At 42.4% G+C, this 22,826-nt stretch overlaps 1 protein-coding gene across 2 annotated transcripts in view; it reads left to right on the top strand.

Annotated features, from left to right (window-relative positions):
* Nucleotides 1-22,826, top strand: part of IGF2BP3 (insulin like growth factor 2 mRNA binding protein 3) — a 130,974-nt gene that overhangs the window by 55,131 nt on the left and 53,017 nt on the right. For both annotated transcript variants that reach the window (XM_049781453.1, XM_049781452.1), the window contains exons 4-5: nucleotides 19,706-19,757; nucleotides 19,847-19,910. In XM_049781453.1, the coding sequence (XP_049637410.1) occupies nucleotides 19,706-19,757; nucleotides 19,847-19,910 (116 nt within the window). The remainder of the gene's footprint in view (nucleotides 1-19,705; nucleotides 19,758-19,846; nucleotides 19,911-22,826) is intronic.

Below are 22,826 nucleotides of genomic sequence, written 5' to 3'. Positions count from 1 at the left end.
TTTGGGCTAAGTGATTCTTTTTTGAGAGCTTGTGTCTTTCATCTCCTGTGAAGCTCTATTTGGGCTGCTGTCTCTTTTCACAAGTACAGGTCTTTCCAATATATTGTTAAGAGAGGAGGGGCTGAAGAGATAGTACAGCAGGTAAGTCTTGCATGACCCTACAATCTCCTACATCACGTACAGTTTACCGATTACTGCCAGGAGTAATCCCTGAACATTACTAAGAGTGACTCCCAAAGGAAAACAAAACAAAACAAACTGAAGAGAACATATATTTAGAAGGTAGACAGTTACCCGAGCTGAACACCTCCAGATCACTCCTACAGCTTGTTGCTCTGGTGGGTGGTTTTGGGGTCAGAGCTGGGTTCTGTGCTGAACTGGCTGTTCTCTCAGGAGCTGTCCTTACTGAGTTACCGGCTCTTTTCATTGTTTGCATTTGTGAACATGCAGGCTTTGAGTTTGCAGTCCCTGAACAGAAGACGCTCACGGATTATATTTAAAACTAGCTTTTAGGTATTAACAATATTAAAAGTATTATTGATTTCCATGTTTCAAGGTCTGTGTGGCAAGACTTGAGAATAAAATATCTGATTTTATGTTTCTGTTGTTCGACACTAACCTGAAGAGCCAGCCAGTCAGGGTGAGTTGTGGTGATGAGAGAGGCACACAGACTGCAGGACAAAGACTCTGGAAAGTGGAGGCCACTTCTGTGGAGTGCTGTGACTGAATGACAGCAAATTGGCTTTGAGAACTTGCAAACTGAGTTGGATTAACTAAATCTATGGCAGGCAATAATGAGGTTGCTTCAGTCGATGTCCTCTGAGGACTGGAACTCTGATTTCCTTGTGAGCACCTTAGAAATCAGCTGTTTGCCATCTTTATTTTTGAGCTATACCTGATTGTGCTTAGTACTTACACCTTGAGTTTGTGCGCAGGAATCATTCCTTATTGGCTGGGGACCACGACCATATGTGGTGCCAGGGATTCAACCAGGTCAGTTGTATGTGCAAGGCAAACACCTTACCTACAGTACAATCTCTTCAGCCTATGCAAAGTAGCGAGGAACTATGTGCAGTCTTTTAACAAATAATAATTAAATAATAAATGTTTGGGGTTCATTCAGTGAATTAAAAGTACCTGACCTGAATGTTATCTATTAGTAACCTTCTGTCCCATGTTGGACACTATATAAAGAGAACTAATGGTGTATGGAGTTTTCCTCCAAATGAATCCCAGTTTTTGAAGACTCACTGAATTGACTGAATTGACTGTTGCTTCTTCTTTCTTGTTGCCAGTGATCAAATGCAAGGCCTCATGCATGTGCTCTACCACTGAGCTACAGTTGAATAGCTTTTGTTGTTGTTGTTGTTCTTTAGCTGAGTCTTGTGGTGATGTTTGGAACTTGAAATCTTTACTGCCACTGTTATTTTTTCTTATTTGAGACTAAGCCACGCAGTGGGATTTTTCCCCAGGTCAGGGAAGAAGGGAGCTGGTGCAGCCTGCTTTCCACCACAGCCACCATTTTGTGGGTATTACTGGCCATTGTTGACAACCGAGCAGCCACTGTGCCTATAAAGAGAAATAATCTCCTCCTACCGATCCAGCCCCTTCCTTGGTTTTGGTTTTTGAGCCACATCCTGCTGTGCTCAGGGGTTACTCACAGCTCTGAGCTTAGAAACTGCTCCTGGCAAGGTGGGAGACCATATGGGATGCTGGGAGTTAAACTCAGGTCTGTCTCAGGTTGGTGTGTGCAAGGCAAATGAACGGTCTACTATTGTGCTGTCACTCCAGCCCCAAGTTTTTTTTTTTTTTTAATCTATATATCCTCCATTCCCAAAATTCTTAGGATTTAGTCTCAGCAAATTTCATTAAACCATACAGTAGCATTAACTATCATTATGTTGTACATTCCATCTCTAGTACTTAGTTATCTTATAACTTGAAGGTAGCACTCTTGGATGATCTTCAACTCCTCCTTCCTCATTCTCTACTTCTGACTTCTACAAATCTGACTGTTTCTCTCTTTTTAGTCGTTTTGCTTTTCAAGTTCACATATCGTTGAGATTAGAGTCTTTTCCCCTCCTAATTCACTTGGTATAATACGTTAGGGTACTTCTGCATTGTCACCAGTAGCAGTATTTCTTCTTCCCTGGCTGAGTAATAAACAGTAACAGCCTCTGCCATGTGTACACGTGAGTGCACACGTGTGTAGATACACATTATCACAACAGCTTCATCCATTCTGTTACTGCATTCCTTGGTTGCTTTTGTGTCTTAGCGAATGTCAGTAATGCTGCTGTGTACATGGGAGTTGAGATGCGTTTTGGCATAGTGTTTCATTTCCTTTGGATGTATTCCCAGAATTGGGGTTGCTAGATCATATGGTAATTCTATTTTTAATTCTTCATACTAGTTTTCATAATGGCCATACCAATTAATAATTCCACCACAGTGCGCAGCATTCTTTTCTCTACGCACTCACCAACACTTGAAGTCTTTCTTTTGAAGCTGTGCATTTGAATAGACATAAGTTAATTGCTGCTTGTGGTTTTGATTTGTGTTTCACTAATAATTAGTGCTGATTACTTTTTCAAGTACCTCCTGGACAGTGTGTGTGTGTGTGTGTGTGTGTGTGTGTGTGTGTGTGTGTGTGTGTGTGTGTGTGTGTGTGTGCTGTTTTGCTAGGAATCAAAATCAGGTGGTTTTTTTTGAATGGGGCTTACATAAACTTCAGATTCCCCCCTTGTACCAGTTACATATGTTTTGTTTTGTTTTGGTTTTTTGGTTTTTGGGCCACACCCGGTAATGCTCAGGGGTTACTCCTGGCTATGTGCTCAGAAGTTGCTCCTGGCTTGGGGGACCATATGGGACGCCGGGGGATCGAACCGCGGTCCGTCCAAGGCTAGCGCAGGCAAGGCAGGCACCTTACCTTTAGTGCCACCGCCCGCCCCTACATATGTTTTTTTAAAGGACATTTAAATCTGCATAGGGACAGCACTGACTTCCTAGATAGCTTTTGGTGGTATTTGCCTTCTCTTTGTTTTTCTGAGGGTGGTGTCATCACACTGCGTAGTTCTCAGGTCTTCCACATGTGGTGCGGGGGATCAAACCCAGGTTTACTGCTTTCTTTTTTTTTTTTTCGGTATGTTTTTGGGCCACACCTGGTAACGCTCAAGGGTTACTCCTGGCTATGCGCTCAGAAGTTGCTCCTGGCTTGGGGGACTATATGGGATGCTGCAGGATCGAACCGCGGTCCATCCAAGGCTAACGCAGGCAAGGCAGGCACCTTACCTCTAGCGCCACAGCCCGGCCCCGGTTTACTGCTTTCTTTTGGGGGGGGTGTTTTTTTGTTTTGTTTTTTTGTTTTGTTTTTTTTTGGGGGGGGCCACACCCAGCGTTGCTCAGGGGTTACTCCTGGCTGTCTGCTCAGAAATAGCTCCTGGCAGGCACGGGGGACCATATGGGACACCGGGATTCGAACCAACCACCTTTGGTCCTGGATCAGCTGCTTGCAGGGCAAACACCGCTGTGCTATCTCTCTGGGCCCTGGTTTATTGCTTTCTTTACAGTAAATTTTCAAACTCTGAACATGGGTATTTGTCTATTCATCTGTCTTTTTTTTTTTTTTTTAATTTTTTAATCAATGTCTTGTGGTTTTTCAGAGTTGAAATTTTTATCTCCTCGAGTAATTTATTCCCAAGTATTTGGTTTTGATACTGCTGAATCTGTACTTATTTTGTTTATTTTAGGTCATTGTTGGCATTAATGAGTGCTCCTGATTTTTATATGTTAACGTTATAATCTGCAGCTTTACCAAATTTATTGATTAGATTTTTGGGGTGTTGGATTGGGGACCATACCTAGCCATGCTCAGAGACTCTTCTGGTGCTTTGCTCTGGAGGGACCCCTTGCTGTGCTTGTGGAGCATATGCAGTGCCAGGAAATGAATGATTATTATTTTTGTGTGCCTGTAGGGTTTCCTAGATATAAATTTGGGGGCACATTTCTGCATCAGTTGAAAGTATAACTTGTGTTTAGGATGCAGATCACAAGCTTTGCATACCAAATGCATACCATGGATTTGATTCCATGCACTTCTGGTCCCACTTCTCCCAGTTCCCCTGGGTGAATCCTATTTGTTCCCCCTCTTCTAGCATCCCCAGGCATGGCTTTGCAGCAACAAGTTAAGTGGACCCGTGTGTTGCTTCATTGAATAAAAGGCCATACAAAATTTTGGTGTACTCTCATTTCTTTGTGGGCATACATATGTATTAATTTGGCATATCAGTGTTGGAATTTTACACTGGTACCAAAAACTATTGTAAAATTTTGTGCTTTTTTTTTTTTTTCCTGGTGAGGGGCAGCTCAGTGGTGCTCCTGACTCTGCACTTAGGAATCACTCCTGGCAGTGCTCAGGAGACCATATGGGATGCGGGTCCTGTGCATTCAGGACAAGTGATCTACTTGCTGTACTATCTCTCCAGACCCAAATCTTGTGCTTTTTATACCTTATCATAGATGGAACTTAATTGCTTGCCCATATTTTTTTTCAATATAATTAGTAATAAAAGTAGTTTTGGTTTGAGTCTGGCTCAGTGGTAGAGCCACCTGTCTCACAGGTCTGAGAGCAAGCACAGTCCCACATGCTAGAGCAATCCTGATAGCACAGCCCTTCGGAAACCTCTGGAGCCACAAAAAGTTTTGGTGCATAGAAAGTGTGCAATCAAGGGGCCAGAGGAATAGCATGGAGGCAAGGTGTTTGCCTTTCATGCAGAAAGTCATAGGTTTGAATCTCCGCATCCCATAAGGTCCCCCGAGACTGCCAGGAGCAATTTCTGAGTGTAGAGCCAGGCGTAACCCCTGAGCAATGCTGGGTATGACCCTAAAACAAAAAACAAACAAAAGAAAGTGTGTAATCAAAAAAAAAAAGAAAAGAAAAGAAAAGAAAGTGTGCAATTGGGCCCGGAGAGATAGCACAGCTGCGTTTGCCTTGCAAGCAGCCAATCCAGGACCAAAGGTGGTTGGTTCGAATCCCTGTGTCCCATATGGTCTCCAGTGCCTGCCTGAGCACTGCCGGTTGTGGCCCAAAAACCAAAAAAAAAAAAAAAAAAAAAGTGTGCAATCACCACAAACAGCTGTGCGTGACCACACCACCCCCTTCACAGTCATCACTGTAGCTGCAATAGGAAGGAAAAGGGGGAGATATTAGTGACTTTAGCCCATTTTATCCTCATCAACAATATTGCAACTGGTTAATTTACTTAACTTGATGAAAAAAATCTTCTATTTTTAAGTATGATTTATTTTATTTTCGAGGTGGGGGAGGGCAGGCAACCTTCTGGTACTCCTGTTTACTCTTGGGTGGCCCATGCCTGGGAGACCTTGTGTAGTGCCAGAGATTGAACCAGGACAAGCACCTTAACCCCTGTATTGTCTATCTGGCACGGTAAGGACGACTTAAATACATACTGACCACTGTTTGTTGTTTTATTTCTTATAACATCATTTATACTCACTGGGGCAAATGGCAGCTTGCATGTGCTGATGATTAAAGGTGCATTCAATACTTTTAACATAGGTGATTTTATTACTTTTCTTTTAGTTTTGTTTGTTATTTTTTCTTAATCTGTGTAGGTTTATTATTTTAAAAACTTGTTATGTTGCATACAAGTTGGTTTAAATTTTATTTTTCTTCCTTAAATGAATGTTTCTTATTTGAGTCAAACAGGCAAACATGTTCCTAATAATTTATAGCAAATTAAGCCATACTACCTGCTTGCTTTTAACAGCTTTATTGATGTGGATTGACCTATAACAAATTACCAGTTTTTAAGCCATACAATTGTGTGTATGCTTTGACATAAGTATGTCGATCCCATAAGGGGATTGAAGAGGGGTAGAGAGTGTCTTTTGGGATAGTGAGTTTATTTTCCCAGTGAAGCGGCCTGTCTCCCCATATCACTTAAAGCCTGATTCTAAACCAAGCAGTATATGGCCTCAAAGCAAGAAGATAAAATAAAAGAGAGTTTATTAGAAGAAATAATGATTGGGCCCAGAGAGATAGCACAGCGGTGTTTGCCTTGCAAGCAGCCGATCCAGAACCTAAGATGGTTGGTTCAAATCCCGGTGTCCCATATGGTCCCCTGTGCCTGCCAGGAGCTATTTCTGAGCAGACAGCCAGGAGTAACCACTGAGCACCGTCAGGTGTGACCCAAAAACCAAAAAAAAAAAAAAAGTTTGGGGCCGGAGAGATAGCATGGAGGTAAGGCATTTGCCTTTCATGCAGAAGGTCATCAGTTCGAATCCCAGCGTCCCATATGGTCCCCCGTGCCTGCCAGGAGCAATTTCTGAGCATGGAGCCAGGAGTAACCCCTGAGCACTGCCAGGTGTGACCCAAAAACCACACACACAGACACACACACACACACAAAGAAGAAATAATGATCGAAAATTTCCCTAATCTAGGGAAATAAATCCAGATCCAGAAATTCAGAGACTTGGGGCTGGAGAGATAGCACAATGGTAGGGTGTTTGCCTTGCATGCAGAAGGACGGTGGTTCAAATCCCAGCATCCCATATGGTCACCTGAGTACTGCCAGGTGGAACCCAAAAACCAAAACCAAAAACAAAAAAGAAATGAGTTATCCAAAGAGGTCTACTCTTGGATAACTCATTTAAAATATTTTTATTTAGTTGGGACTGGAGCAATAGTACAACAGTAGGGCACTTGCCTGACATCCCATATGGTCTCCCCATCATTGCACTGAGTGCAGAGCCAGGAATAAGCCCTGAGCACTGCTGGGTGTGGCCCCAAAACACAACAAACAAATCGTAGTCATGTGAATGACAAAATTATACACAGTTGGTTTGGTTTTAGGCATACAATGTTTAAACACCAACTTGTTTACCTGTGTCCCTATTTCCCTCCCACACACCAGCCTGACCCCGAAAAGTATCTTTTACTAAGTTTTTGTCACTGTGATTGCACTACTGCTAATGACAGGGTTTCTTTCATGCAAGTAGTTAGCTACATTTCAGCACCCCTCCTCCTCCCAGTATACCACTTCCCCCCACCACTGAGGTAGTATTTTATACTTCACTGTCCTGTTCCTCCTCCCCCAAGCTTTCTTCCTGCTGAAGGCCAGTTTTTAAGTTCCTGACTGGTGCTGATCATAAGAGAAAGTATAGAGTTTCAGGTCCTGGCATACAGCCAGCCTTGGCTCAATCCCTCCCACTGCATCTAGTATCCTCAGCCCCACCAGGAATGATCTCTGAGCATCACAGTGTGTGGCCTGGCCTAACATCCCCCTCCCATCTACTTTTTTAGTTATATTGAAATTATATTTAGATTTTAGATATTAAATCTAAGTGGCTTAAACATCGATGCATAACGTTTCCCTACAGTACTTCTGTGGTACCCACTTGGGCCTCCAGTGTTGACGTCAAGGTCATTTTATATTAAACATTTGAACTTCAGCTAAAATTTTATTTTTTAAATCCTAGTCAGTTTCCCTTATCTGGTAAAGACAGAAACTTCTGGAAACGAGGCTACTATAAAAACCCTCCCCAGGGACATTTTACTGATCCAAGAAAAGATAGAGAAGGGCTACTCTCTCCTTCATAAACAAACATCACAAACTTTTATCTCTAATTTGAAAGCTTGAAAGCCTGGTTCTACTGCTGCTCCTGAGCCTTGGATACAGAAATGGTAGTAGCAGGTCTTCAACTCCAAGAACTTTACTGGCCACAAACTGGCGGTCAGATTGGAGGGTGCTGGACTTATGTCCTCAGAGTAACCAACTACCTTGTCTGTATGGTCACAGGAGAGACTCTTAGAAGGAGAATGGAAAAACCAGTTTTTATTTTTATTTATTATTATTATTTTGCTTTTTGGGTCACACCCTGTGATGCTCAGAGATTACTCCTGGCTATGAGCTCAGAAATTGCTCCTGGCTCAGGGGACCTTATTGGATGCTGGAGATCGAACCAAGGTTTGTGCTAGATCAACCGCTTGCACAAGTGTCCTACTGCTGTGCTATCGCTCTGGCCCCTATTTATTATTATTCTAACAATGTATTTATTTAAGCAGCCGGAGCGATAGAACAGCAGTAGGGCATTTGTCTTGTAAGAGGCCGACCCAGGCCCTACGTTGATTCAAATCCTGGCATCCCATATAGTCCCCCATGCCTGCCAGGATGATTTCTGAGCAGAGCCAAGAGTAACCCCTGAGCGTCACAGGTTGTGACCCCAAAAGCAAAAAAAAAAAAAAAAAAAAAAAGGCAATATATATAGACATATATATATATGTACATACACACATATATGTATATATATTTAAGCACATGGTTACAAACATTTGTAGTTCAGTCATAAAATATATAACCATGTGAGGGACAGGGGATCAGACTCTGATCACCAACACGTAAGGCAAGCATGTTAACTGCTGTATTAGCACTCGGGCCCCAGGATTAGGTTCCTTTTTGAGGAAAGGATGGGGCAGAAACAACTGTCCTTGTTTAGAAGAGGTTGTTGATCTTAATTTCTTAGATTGGTTTTTACCAGAAATAACCCTTTCTTAGCCTCCTGAACCATCAAGTTAGGCATATAAATAAGTACAATATTTTCCTGGGTAATAGACAACTTTGAAACAAAAAAAAAAGTCAACCGAAAATCGGGTGGGGGGGGGCGTCTTATATGCCAAGTATATCCCGAAAAATGTTTCAATATGCCGCTTAAACGAAACAAACAAAAAAATCAGGCCGCAGAGTTTCCAAATCTCTTTCTTGGGGGTTCCCAAACAGTACTCAGGAAATCTGTGGCCACTTCTGGCAAAACCCAGCTAACCGTGTTGGTGGTTCATTGCTAGGGTCCCGAGGATGGGGTGTTTGGTTCATGTAGTGGGGGAGATTAACTGACGCCACCAGGGAATTGCCAGAAAAGGTTCGTATGATAAGGGACCAATCACTGCAAGGCTACTCAGACCGCCTCTCTAACTCAGCCAATCCAAGCAGGCTTTTTATGCATGCAAATTAGACGATGTTCTGGACCCGAATCTACACTGTCAAAAGGCCAGAGTCAGAAAGGAAGTCTATTACAGTAGAACCTTTGGACCTTTGCTTGTTGTGATTGGCTCACTGTGGGACATACAGTTGCAGCACAGGAACGTTCTGTCTGAGACAGCGAATATAGACCTAAACCTATGTTTTAACTGCAAATTAGGGGGCCGTCTTATACGCCGGAAAATATGGTACCTTTTTGTTCTGTTTTGGTTTGGGGCTACACCTGGGTTGTGAAGGGCTTGCTTCTAGCTATGACCTCAGGGATCACTTCTGTCAATGCTTTAGGAACCAAATGGGATGTCAGGGATTGAAATGCCAGGGATTGGACACAGGTCAGCTACAGCAAGGCAAGAGGTTCTATATGTCCAGCCCCCAAACCCACTACTTTTTTTTTTTTTTGTTTTTTTTTTTTTTTGGGCCACACATGGTAGTGTCAGGGATTACTCCTGGATCTGCTCTCAGGGGGTCATTCCTGGCTGTGCTCTGGGGACCATATGGGATGCCAGAGAGTGAACTCAGATCAGCTGCATGCAAGACAAACACCCTACCTACCTGCTGTGCTTTAGCCCAAGACCCACTACTTTGTTTTTTTTTTTTTTTTTTTTTTGGGGGGGGGGGGAGGTCACACCCGACTGTGCTCAGGAGTTACTCCTGGCTCTGCACTCAGAAATTGCTCCTGGCAGGCGCAGGGGACAATATGGGATGCCGGGATTTTAGCCACCATCCTTCTGCATGCAAGGCAAATGCCCTACCTTCATGTTATCTCTCAGGTCCCCCAGACCCACTACTTTGAATTTAAGCTCTTCTGAATGCATATATGAATAATGAATAGGCTTAACTACTTTTCTGTCATTTGTTCAATGTTACATACATTGACATTTCCACTGAATTTCTTTATTTCTTTATTTCTTTTTTTTTTTTTTTTTTTTTTTTTTTGGTTTTTGGTTTTTGGGTCACATCCAGCAGCGCTCAGGGGCTACTCCTGGCTCTGTGCTCAGAAATTGCTCCTGGCAGGCTTGGGGGACCATATGGGATGCCGGGATTCAAACCACTGACCTTCTGCATGCAAGGCAAACGCCTTACCTCCATGCTATCTCTCTGGCCCCCAATTTCAGTTGGAAGAGGAAAAAGTATTTTCTTCCTAACACTTTGATTCCTCTTGGAGGAAATCTGAGGAGCTGTAAAATGTGATCATAAAGTAAGTACGTGTTTAATGTTTTAAGAGACTGCCAAATTATTTTCCCAAGTCATTATACTGCTTTATGTTACTACCTGCAGGGTGAAAGAGATAAAATGGTAAGGTGTGAAAGTGTGCTCTTTAGTATATATTTACTGAGTTGTGAAAAAGTATTTCTAATTCTAGAATATTTTTAGTAGTCTTTCAAGCAACCATCTAGCCCACTAATTAATACTTCCAAGTTTTTCCCTTATCAGATGTTGTTCATAATTAATCGACTCAATCAAAATGAATGTGCTTCTTCAGAGCATTTAATATAAATGGAATTATGCTACATGTGACTTTGGGGGGCTGGTTTTTAATATCATGATGATTTTGAGGTTCATTTATTTGCAGGACATATCAGTGCTTTGCTTCCTAAACATTTAAAAGAACAATTGTAGTTGGGAATCACACACACACACACACACACACACACACACAAACACACACACACAGTGGTGCTGAATAGGGGTGCAGGGTGGGGAGGGCAAGTGGTGCTAGTTACTGAACCAGATAAGCATGTGCTCTACCATCTGAGCCTCATACCTGTCCCCCCAATTATTTTTATTTTAAATTAGTTATAAATTTACAGAAAAAATGGCTACATTCCCCACAGCCACTGGTACACTGGTCACAGTTAATGAACCAACATGCTCACAATAAAGTCCATATTCTATTCAGATTTCCTTCGCTTTGCTGTAGTTTTCTTTATCTGTTCCTGAACTCATTCAGAATATCATTCTATTTAATAGTAAAGGCTCCGAATCTTCTTGGCTGGGTCAGTTTCTTAGATTTCTTTTGGAGGACTTTGGCAGTTTTGAGTATTGATAAGCTGTTTTATAGAACATCCCGCAAGTGAGGATTTGTCTGGATTTTTTTACTTGTTTCAACTGGATTGGTGGGTTGTGTCCACAGTGATAAGGTGCCATTCTTACGATGTTATTTCAAGATGGGATTGCTGTTAACATGACTCATCACAGTTCTTTATGAAATGGTAGATGTTACATTGTTCCAGAGTAAAGCTAGTCCTCACTCATATATCTACTCTCTTTTTATAAGGAGGGCCATCTCCTGAGGTCAACATTTACAAAAATTACTCAGATTTGAGTAATCTCTCTCGTTCTTTATGTAGTCATTTGGATTTATTTATTTTGCTGCCTTGGGTTATGATATAGTACTGTTATTTTCATATTGTTTCAGCTTTGATTGATGAGACCTTTCAGTTAGTCCCTGTATTCCTTTCATGTATGTTTTTTTTCTTTCTAATTTGGACTACTTTTTACTTCCTGGGAGTACAAGATATTCCAAGGTCTTCATGTATGATTTCTCTTTCAGAGTCCTAGAAACACACTTTCCAAGGAGTTTTAGCTACTTTTATTGGAATAATATTAGAACCAAGACCTGAACATTAAGTCACTTCTGTATCGACCACTCAGATGTAGGACATAAACATAGAAGGGGTATAACATGCCCAAAGGCAACAGAAATCGAGGACTGAAATCAAGGAAGTTTATCTTAGGGAAGGGAAACAGGTAGAGTAGAATGAGTGGGAACACTTATTCAGTAGGGACCCTGAATAAGGAAGGAGTGGAGAGAGAAACACTGATAGAAGGCAAAGTGTTGGAATGTATTTTGAATGAAACATTAATAGTACAGTAAACCATAGTGCCTAAAATGAAAAGAAAAGGAAGTAGCTTTATAATAAACGTGTGTGTGCTCAATGATAATGACTTGTGTAGGACATATTACACAGTCAAATTTTAGTGGAACTTTGGGTAATGTTGCTTAAGGGTTGTTAAAAATTATTGTGCAGTAAGGACATTAATTTGGTTAATAGGGAAGAAGGTGTTTTTGTTGTGCTGAGGGCCTCGTGCATGTAAAATAAGTAGTGCTTTTACACTGAGCTACATCCCTGGTCCAAGGATATGAATTTGTAGCTCTGACTTTGGAAGCGATTTTAAAATACTAATTATTTTAATGAGTATGAAGAACTTTCTATATTCTCTGAACTTTTAGATGATCATACAGACATAGGCTCTGTTTTATAGAGCTAATCTTGGACTTGTCAAACACCATTATTTATTGACTCTACTTTTTGTTTGCATGAAGAACTTTTCACTCATGCTGGTGAGACAATGTTAAGAGTTACAGGAAGGGTGTGTCCCAAGTCCTGGCACTCTGTATCCTCACTAGGTAAGTGGTGTTTACTTTGAAGGTTGGTTGGCTGATGAAGTGGGATAATATTTGCAAAGAATTGAGAGATCATATGGTAGTTTAGTGCTGTTTCTGTAGATATAGCTACAAATTTGATTAGACCAAATTTTCCACAGCCATCTTTTTTTTTTTTGCTTGGGGGGGGCATACCCAGTGACCTTCAGGGGTTACTCCTGGCTATGCGCTCAGAAATCGCTCCTGGTTCGGGGGACCACATAGGACTCTGGGGATCGAACCCAGGTCCGTCCTGGGTTAGCCGCATGCAAGGCTACTATGTGTAGCATACTGTAATACCCTACTGCTGTGCTATCACTTCAGCGTCAAATTTTTTGTTTGTTTTTTCCACAGCCACCTTGATTCTCCAAAGCCTACTATTATCCTGGAACCTGTTCTTCATATAGCAATGTAGAATACTGTTCTCTGTGTAGCAGCTTACACATAAATGAATGGTTTGTTCAATTCTAGAAAGACAGGGCCTTGTGATAAGTCTAAAGTAAGATGATTACAATAGAAAATAAGGGACTTGTTACTTCCCGAGGGCTGCTAAGACAAAATTTCACAAACCAGGAGTAGTAAAACAATAAATTTCTCACTTGTCTGGAGATGAGCATCAGAAGTCTGAAATCAAGGTGCTGGCAAGTTGTCCTTTTCTTTGCTAGTTACTCTCTTGGCTTGTCAATGCATCTCTCAGTGAATTGTGTTGTGCCTAATGCCCCTTTAACAAGCATGTCTCAGCCACTGGACTAGATTCAGTGGTGGGAATGAAGTTTTGCTCTTCCTTTTTTGGCCGCATCTGGCAGTGCACAGGGCTTACAGAATTTATGAGCTTCAGGTTGAGGTTCAGAAAACCTCCAGACAACAGCAGATGATGGAAAGGGGCTACAAATAAACAAACTGGTTTTGGAATGAATTAAAGAATGACAAGAGGGGCTGGAGCAGTGGTATAGTGGGCAGGGCATTTGCCTTTATGTGGCCAGTTGGGTTAAGTCCTGGGTTCTTACAGACAGCAAGAAACACATATGAATAGTATGAACAAATACAAGCTTTCAAAGCCAAGTTAAAAGACAGTTCTTCAAGCAAACAACTCCTTCAAAAAGCCTGGATTGTCCAAGAATCAGACAACATAGACTTCAGGGACCGGAGCGGTGGCACAAGCAGTAGCAAGTTTGCCTTGCAACCAATGAGATACCAGCAAAAAATTATTAAAATAGCTATGTTAGAAGACTTGAAGGTGAGGCCAGAGAGAGAGCATGGAGGTAAGGCATTTGCCTTTCATGCAGAAGGTCATTGGTTTGAATTCCGGCATCCCATATGGTCTCCTGAACCTGCCAGGAGCAACCCCTGAGCACTGCTGGGTGTGACCCAAAAACCAAGAAAAAAGACTTGAAGGAAGACATTTCTAGCAATACAGTATTAGCTGGATTGGCTGCTTGCAAGGCAAATGCCTTACCACTATGCTATCGTGTGTGTGTGTGTGTGTGTGTGTGTGTGTGTGTGTGTGTGAAGGCTTTTAATGTGTTAGAATTCTTAGAGTTTGGGGCCGGAGAGATAGCATGGAGGTAAAGTATTTGCCTTGCATGCAGAAGGATGGTGATTCGAATCCTGGCATCCCAGATGGTCCCCGAGCCAGCCGGGGGCGATTTCTGAGCGTAGAGCCAAGAGTAGCCCCTGAGCGCTGCCAGGTGTGATCCCCCCCAAAAAAAATGAATTCTTAGAATTTATTTTTTAAAATTACGATTTTTTTTTTTTTTTTTTTGCTTTTTCGGGCCACACCCGTTTGATGCTCAGGGGCTACTCCTGGCTAAGCACCCAGGAATTGCCCCTGGCTTGGGGGGACCATATGGGATGCGGGAGGATCGAACTGCGGTCCTTCCTTGGCTAGCGCCACCTCACTGGCCCCAAATTACCTTTTTTAAAAAGGATGTTTGCCTTGCATGCGGCTGGCCCAGGAGAGGCCTGGATTCGATCCCCAGTGTTCATATAGTCCCCCAAGTCAGGACCAATTTCTTTTTTTGGGGGGCACACCCATTGATGCTCAGGGGTTACTCCTGGCTATGCACTCAGAAATGGTTCCTGGCTTGGGGGACCATATTGAACGCTGGGGGATCAACCGTGGTCCATCCTAGGCTAGCGCTTGCAAGGTAGAGACACCTTACCTCTAGCGCCATCGCCAGCCCCTCGGGGCGATTTCTGAGTGCTTAGCCAGGAGTAACCCCTTAGCATTACTGGGTGTGGTCCGAAACATAAAATTTTTACCTTATCAGGTTTACAAGGTTGTTCATAATACAGTTGATTTTTTTTTCTGGCCACACCCGTTTGATGCTCAAGGGTTACTTCTGGCTAAGCGCTCATAAATTGCCCCTGGCTTGGGGGGGGAACCATATGGGACGCCGGGGGATCGAACCGCGGTCCTTCCTTGGCTGGCGCTTGCAAGGTAGACACCTTACCTCTAGCGCCACCTCACTGGCCCCTACAGTTGATTTAAAAAAATTTTTTTAATTATCTTTATTTAAACACCGTGATTACAAATATGATTGTAGTTATATGATTGTCATGTAAAGAACACCCCCGTTCACCAGTGCAAGATTCCCACCACCAATTTCCCAGATCTTCCTCCTCCCCCACCCCACCCACACCTGTACTCAACAGATTTTCTATTTTCCTCATTCATTCACATTGTTATGATAGTTTTCAGTGTAGTTATTTCTCTAACTGCACTCATCACTCTATGTGTTGAGCTTCATGTCATGAACTGCACCTACATGGGAAGATGGGGGGAAATAAGGGTTGGGACTGAGGCAGTAAAAGATTAGATATGAGCTTTGTAAGGCAGTACCAAGGTCACAATACAAGTTGGATATTATGCATATATAAACTATATGCATACAACACTGTCAATAGGAGACCAAGGAGAAAAAATTTCCAGTGACTGCCCCAACATAAACCAGTGCTAGAACGACCCGCCCTCCTCCCAAAGCACATTCCCATTACTGTATGGAGATTTAGGGGGAAAGCCTGATGACCCCTATAGAGCCCACCTGGACCGGCACCCAGGGAAGGCCTGGAGTCGGGAAAAAGAGAGGGACAGATGAGGGCCTGCCAAGCATCCCAGCACGCCCCAGGCTAGGGAGAAGGCCTCTGGCATGGGGCCTCCCCAAACCCCATTCCTGGCAAGAACTGGCCTCCAGAATCAAAGAGGAAACCAGAAGCCAGATATCTGCCCAACCTCCTTCCTCCCCATGCACCTCCCCCCTGGAGTACGGAGGGAGGGGGGAAGCCTGAGGACCCCTAAGAGTCCACCTGAACCCACTTCTGGCCATCTGAGCTGGCACCCAGGGAAGGCCTGGAGTCAGGGGAAAAAGAGGGGGACAGCTGGGGGCTGCCAAGCCTCCCATTACTCCCCAGGCTAGGGAGAGGGCCTCCAGTATAGGGCTTCCCCAAACCCCATACCTGGCAAGAACTGGTTTCCAGAATCAAAGAGGAAACTGGAAGCCAGATATCTGCCCAGCCTCCTCCCCATGCACCTCCCCCCTGGAGTACGGAGGGAGGGGGGAAGCCTGAGGACCCCTAAAAGTCCACCTGAACCCACTTCTGGCCATCTGAGCTGGCACCCAGGGAAGGCCTGGAGTCAGGGGAAAAAGACAAGGACAGCTGGGGGCCTGCCAAGCCTCCCAGCACTCCCCAGGCTAGGGAGAGGGCCTCCGGCATAGGGCTTCCCCAAACCCCATACCTGGCAAGAGCTGGCCTCCAGAATCAAAGAGGAAACCGGAAGCCAGATATCTGCCCAACCTCCTCCCAGTTGATTTTTTTCACAGTTACAAAGTTGTTCATGATTGTCTTTCAGTCATATAGTGGATAACACCCTTTAGCAGTGCATATTTATCACCAACAATGTCCCCAGTTTCTCCCCCACTCTCCCCCTTGCTCTTTCCCCTACCTGCCTCTATGACAGATATCCCCCCCCCTTTTTTTTCTTTTAGACTCTCCATATAAGTTTTATTGTCTGTTGTAGTTTTAAAAGAAATATGGAAGGGAGGGGCTGGACCTATAGCACAGCAGTAGGGCATTTGCCTTTCACGTGCCCAGGATGACCCTGGGTTCAATTCCCAGCATCCTGAGCCTGCCAGGAGCGATTTCTGAGCTCAGAGCCAGGAGTAACTTTTAGCGCTGCGGAGTGTGGTCCAAAAACCAAAAAAGAAAAGAATAAAGAAATATGGAAGCGAGAAAGAGAGAAACATGGTTGTGGAGATAGCATGCTGAATTGGGGGAGGGGTGTTTTCCTAGAATTGAATGTTGAGCCACATCATAACCAGTCTATTTCTGTGAACTGATTTACCGTGTACACAGTGGTATCTCTCATTTTTTTTTCTGTTTGTTTGTTTTCTGAGTCACACCCAGCAGCACTCAGGGTTACTCCTGGCTCTATGCTCAGAAATCTCTCCTAGCAGGCTTGGGGGACCATATAGGATGCCGGGATTTGAACCACTGTCCTTTGCATGCAAGGCAAATGTCCTACCTCTATGCTATCTCTCCACCCCTCATTTCTTTTCTGAGTTTAAGGTTTTAAGCATATAGATCCTGTCTTTATTCAATGTTATGTATGAGTAGTTTCTTTACAGATTTACTTGTATATAGGAAAAAGTGCTTACTTTTTTGTCTGTTGGGCTTACATTCAGTATTCATTGCTTAATTAATTTATCAATTCTTTGAAGGCTTTTGTATTATTTTTAGATTTAAAATTTTTTTTCTCACTAAACACCATCATTTACGTAGTTATTTGTGATACAGTTGTTTCCGGCATGCAGTGTTCCAACATCAATCCCACCTCCAGTGAGACCTTCCCTCCACTAATGTCCCCAGTTTTTCTCTGACTCCCAACTCTTTCCCTTTGGCAGGCATATAACACATTTTCTTTATATTATTTGCTTCAAGAAAACTTAAGGAAATGCTAAATGGAATTATCAGAAAATAAATCAATGAAAGTCAACTTGTGGTGATTCAGTGCTATATAACTATGTAAATAAGTTAAAATTATTTAACTATATTGCCTAGTTTCATATACATAAGATTTCAACTCTTGCATCTAAGTAATATTGCATTAACTTGGGTCTTATGGTAATAACTATGTCTTGTCATTAATAAATCTATTTTTTAAATCATTCACTAACATTTTATTTTATTTTTTAAAACTTTATTGTTTGGTTGGTGTTGGGCCACACCCAGCCATGCTCAGGAGTTACTCCTAGCTCTGCACTCAGAAATTGCCCCTGGCTGGCTGGGGGAACACATGGGATGCTGGGAATAGAACAGGTCCTTTCTGGGTCCACCGCATGCAAGGCAAATGCTCTACCCATGTGCCTCTTATTTTTAAATTTATTTATTTATTTATTGGTTCTTGGGCACACCCATTGTTACTCAGGAGCCACTTTTAGCTCTGCACTCAGAAATCGCTCCTGGCAGACTGAGGAACCATATGGGATGCCGGGAATCAAATCAGGTCCATACCGTGTCAGCCATGTGTAAGGCCTACAGCTGTTCCATCTCTCCAATCCCTCACTAACATTTAAGAGTTTACATTTGCTTTAGACGCAGAAGGACAGTGGTTCAAATCCCGGCATTCCATATGGTCCCTCAAGCCTACCAAGAGCAATTTCTGAGTGTAGAGCCAGGAGTAACCCCTGAGCGCTGCCAAGTGTGACTCAAAAACAAAACAAAAAAAAAATATTTTTATTATAAATACTGCTTAAGTGTCTGCTAATATAGGCAAATTATTATAATGAAAATCTATGGGCATAAAAATGACCAATAACATGACAGTTTTTACTATAAATGAGTTGTGATGTATAAAATCCCTTGCCAAGCTAGGAGTAAATATACCTTCCTTAATTTAGAAGAGGGAGACCATTAAGTACCATGAGTGAGCGCCATGATCAATGCCACACGCTAAGAAGTTTGTCCTGGGGGCCGGGCGGTGGCGCTAAAGGTAAGGTGCCTGCCTTGACTGCGCTAGCCTCGGACGGACCGCGGTTCGATCCCCCGGCGTCCCATATGGTCCCCCAAGCCAGGAGCGACTTCTGAGCACATAGCCAGGAGTAACCCCTGAGCGTCACCGGGTGTGGCCCAAAAACCAAAAAAAATAAAAAAATAAAAAAGAAGTTTGTCCTGTTCTTTAAAGAGGCTTCGTTAGGGCTGAGAGATAGTACAGTGGGTAGGGTTGTACTATTTTGCATGAGGCTGACTTGGGTTTGATCCTGAGCACTGCCAAGAGTAATTCCTGAGTGCAGAGCTAGAACTAACCCCTGAGCACTGCTGGGTATAGAGAGTTTGGTTTATATTTCTGAAACATGCCTGCACATTACATATGCTATAACAAAATTTAAATTTCTGCTTTAACAAGCTTTCCTGTGTAAGAACATACGCAAGTTACACAGTTACAGGAAAGATGGAGAGAAACATAGACAGTTTTGAATTGTACAGTTGGATAAATGTTAACCCAGGGTAGATTTATAAATCTACCCTCCACATGCACACATATTTTTAACTCCTATACTGGCCTTTAATGAAAAATCTAAGGAGAATTTTGGCCATGGTCTTCATATTGCTAGCCTATCCTGTGAGTGGTCTGTTCTGACATTTAGTTGTAAAAGACGTCTTCAATTTAGACACACTTTTCCTGTCTCAGAACCTTGTATAGCGAGGAAGGATGTTGGTGTATTGGTATATGAGAAATACATGCTTCTGGGTCCGGAGCAGTGGCACAAGCAGTAAGGCATTTGCCTTGCACGCACTAGCCAAGGATGGACCAGACTGCGGTTCAGTCTCCCAGTGTCGCATATGGTCCCCCAAGCCAGGAGCGATTTCTGAGCATAGAGCCAGGAGTACCCTTGAGCATCACCAGTTGTGGCCCAAGACCAAAAAAGAAGAAGGAAAAAAAAGACATGCTTTTTTCTCCTCTAGCTTAAGGAACCAGGCAGCTATGACTGTGAACTCTTAGCTGAGTTGCTTTTCTTCCTGGCCACAGGGTCCTGGGGAAGCAGGAGTGAGTGTATTTTGTATGCGCCTACCTGACTTCTGTGGCCTCCAACTCCCTCTATTCATCTTTTTTAGGGCTCTTTTCCATTATAGTTGTCTTGTGCTAATAAGACCTATATCTGTCCTTGTTAAATAACTTGGGGAACTCAAAATTTGTAATTTTCTCTCCTCCTTCTGATAGGTGCTGGATAGTTTACTAGTTCAGTATGGAGTTGTGGAAAGCTGTGAGCAAGGTACATGTCTTCTCAATTGCTTTCAAATTTGTAAAAGGAAGGATAGAGCAAGTAAACTAACCATTTCTGTTTATCTTTCTTCCCTCTAGTGAACACTGATTCAGAAACTGCAGTGGTCAATGTTACCTATTCCAGCAAGGACCAAGCTAGACAGTAAGCAACTTGAAACTTTTGCTTATATAAAATAATGTGGTTAAGTATAGTCACATTTTAGGCTGGTGGCTACCAGAAATAAACTTTATTTGCTCAGTTTGAGCCTCTTCTTTAAGTTTGAATAATAAAACTAACACGAAGAATTGTAAGAATTAGACTAATAAGACTGATTTGGATCCAATATAATTTGATGTCAATGTAATTTATGAGAATAATGAAGTAACAGTGTCAACTTAAATTCTATTCTGCTTGCAAGAAGCTTCAGCTCTTTGTCATTACTGCCAAATTCCATATACTTTTTTTTTTTATCTTACTACTACAATACATATTTCAGTGCTATTTTACCCAAAGCTGGTAAGTTGATAGTGTGTGACACATAACTTTAACGTTTAAGCCTTTCTGCTTGCTTATTTTTCAAAAACTTATCATTCAGAGTGTGCTAAAGGAATTTGTTCATGGATCAATGGAAAAGTGATTCCAATACTATGAACAGAGTCACAGATTAGACCATTTTTCCTAGAAAGGGATATTTCTAGAGTCTTGGGGATGAGCCAATGAACTGAGCACTCTGGTGAGAAAATGAAGCTCCCACAAATCTTGCTTTTGATAGATTTGTGCAAAACACAAGGTGTCCTATAGCACAGCACTGAGTGTCCTAGCTCGTGGGCATCTTGCGTCCTCCAGCTGCGCTGCAGCTCTTTAGTGGAAATGGCTGTGCTGCTTGGCCCTGAATCCTGAAGAGAAAGGTTTACTGCATTGTCACAAGTGTATTACAGTGTTTCTGCAAGAAAGAGTGGGAGGTAACCATTACACAACATATAAGAAAATTGTGCTAATATTACTTAAAAACAGTGACAAGTATACAATGGTGATAATTATGTGGTAATAAATGGATAATGCACTCATCAAAGCGACTTTCCTTCCTTCTGTGAAGGGAAGGTAGGGCTAAGGAGGAAAGAACTATATAATGTAAATATATTTTTAAGACTGGTAGCATTCACACGATTCAAAAATTTAAACACCTAAAAATAAATAAGTACATGTAGGAGGGGCTGCAAATCTCTAGATTATTTTACAAAAAACTCTTATTTCCTTCCTTGGAGAGACAGAAAACAATTATGTGTTTAATTATTTTTACACAAATCATATCATAATATTGAAGAATTTTGTTCATATGAAAATTTTTTAAGTTGGATAAATTTTGTGTTTAAAGACTATTAGTCCCAGTTTAGATTTTTTGTTTGTTTTTTGTTTATAGGCCACACCTGATGATATTCAGGGTTTACTCATACCTCTGAGCTTAAAAATTACTCCTGGAAGGCTTAGGTGGACCATATTGGATGCTGGGGATCAAACCTGGGTTGGCCATGTGCAAGGCAAATGCCCTACTTGCTGTATCATTGCTCTCTTCTTCCCTCCCCCAATTTAGATATTTATTTTTTGGCTTTTGGTTTTTGGGTTACATCTGGCAGCTCAGGGGACCATATGGGATGCTGGGATTTGAACCACCATTCTTCCACATGCAAGGTAAAGCCCTACCTCCCCCAATTTAGGTATTCTTAGTTGTTTCAAGTTCCTTCCTGTTGGGAACAATGTATAAATATAGGTGTTTTATATATATTATATATAGATATATAGATATATGTAGATAAATAGATAGTCTGTGTATATATACATATATTGTTTTTGGACCATACCCTGTGACACTCGGGTTATATATACATATTTATTATATAGTATTATATATTATATATACACACATATATAAAAGAATTATAAACCAAACGCAGATGTTTTCACTTGCAAAAGCTGAAACTTTTTTTTTTTTTATTTCGGTTTTGAGCCTCACCCGGTGATGCTCAGGAATTACTCTTGGCTATGCGCTCAGAAATCGCTTCTGGCTTGGGGGACCATATGGGACGCCAGGGGATTGAACCATGGTCCATGCTAGGTCAGCCACATGCAAGGCAAATGCCCTACCGCCGCACCACTGCTCCAGCCCCAATAGGTTATATTTTTAGAAATACATTTGCTGCATAAAGATTTCTATGCTTTTTTTTTTGTTTGTTTGTTTGTTTGTTTTGGCCACACCCAGCGATGCTCAGGGGTTACTCCTGGCTGTCTGCTAGAAATAGCTCCTGGCAGGCACGGGGGACCATATGGGACACCGGGATTCGAACGAACCACCTTTGGTCCTGGATCGGCTGCTTGCAAGGCAAACGCAGCTGTGCTATCTCTCCGGGCCCCTATGCATTTTTTTTAAACTAGGGATCGAGCAATAATACAATGGGCAAGATGCTTGCCTTGTATATGGCCAATGGTACCCCATAGTGTCCCCTGAGTTCACCAAGAGTAGTGCCTGAGCACAGAGCCAGAGTAACCCAAAATTCAACAACAACAAAAAAGTTGAGGCTTGCCTTTTGGGTCATACTCATTTGTTCTTCAGGTTTTCTCCTAGCTCTGTACTCGTGGATCATTTCTAGCAGGCTTGAGGGAAAATATGGGTCTCAAGCCTGGATAGGCATTTGCAAGGTAAGTGCCTACCCCTGTTGTATTCTCTTTCCAGCGCCTGAACTTTAAATTTTGTTGGATCTTGATGCTATTCTTTGTAGATCTTGAACGAGTTGTAGATCTTTTTTTTTTTTTTTTTTTTTTTGTGGCTTTTTGGGTCACACCCGGCAGTGCTCAGGGGTTACTCCTGGCTCCATGCTCAGAAGTTGCTCCTGGCAGGCACGGGGGACCATATGGGATGCCGGGATTCGAACCGATGACCTTCTGCATGAAAGGCAAACGCCTTACCTCCATGCTATCTCTCCGGCCCCGAGTTGTAGATCTTAAATGTGACTGTGTGAATGAATCCTTTTAACCTGTAGCAAAAGACTGCATCAGATTTGGCTGGTCTCACTGGTCGCAGTA

This window comes from Suncus etruscus, chromosome 10 (assembly GCF_024139225.1).
Source record: "Suncus etruscus isolate mSunEtr1 chromosome 10, mSunEtr1.pri.cur, whole genome shotgun sequence".
Taxonomy (NCBI): domain Eukaryota; kingdom Metazoa; phylum Chordata; class Mammalia; order Eulipotyphla; family Soricidae; genus Suncus; species Suncus etruscus.
Note: the sequence above shows the minus strand (reverse complement) of the source record. Positions and strands in the feature narration are given on the sequence as shown.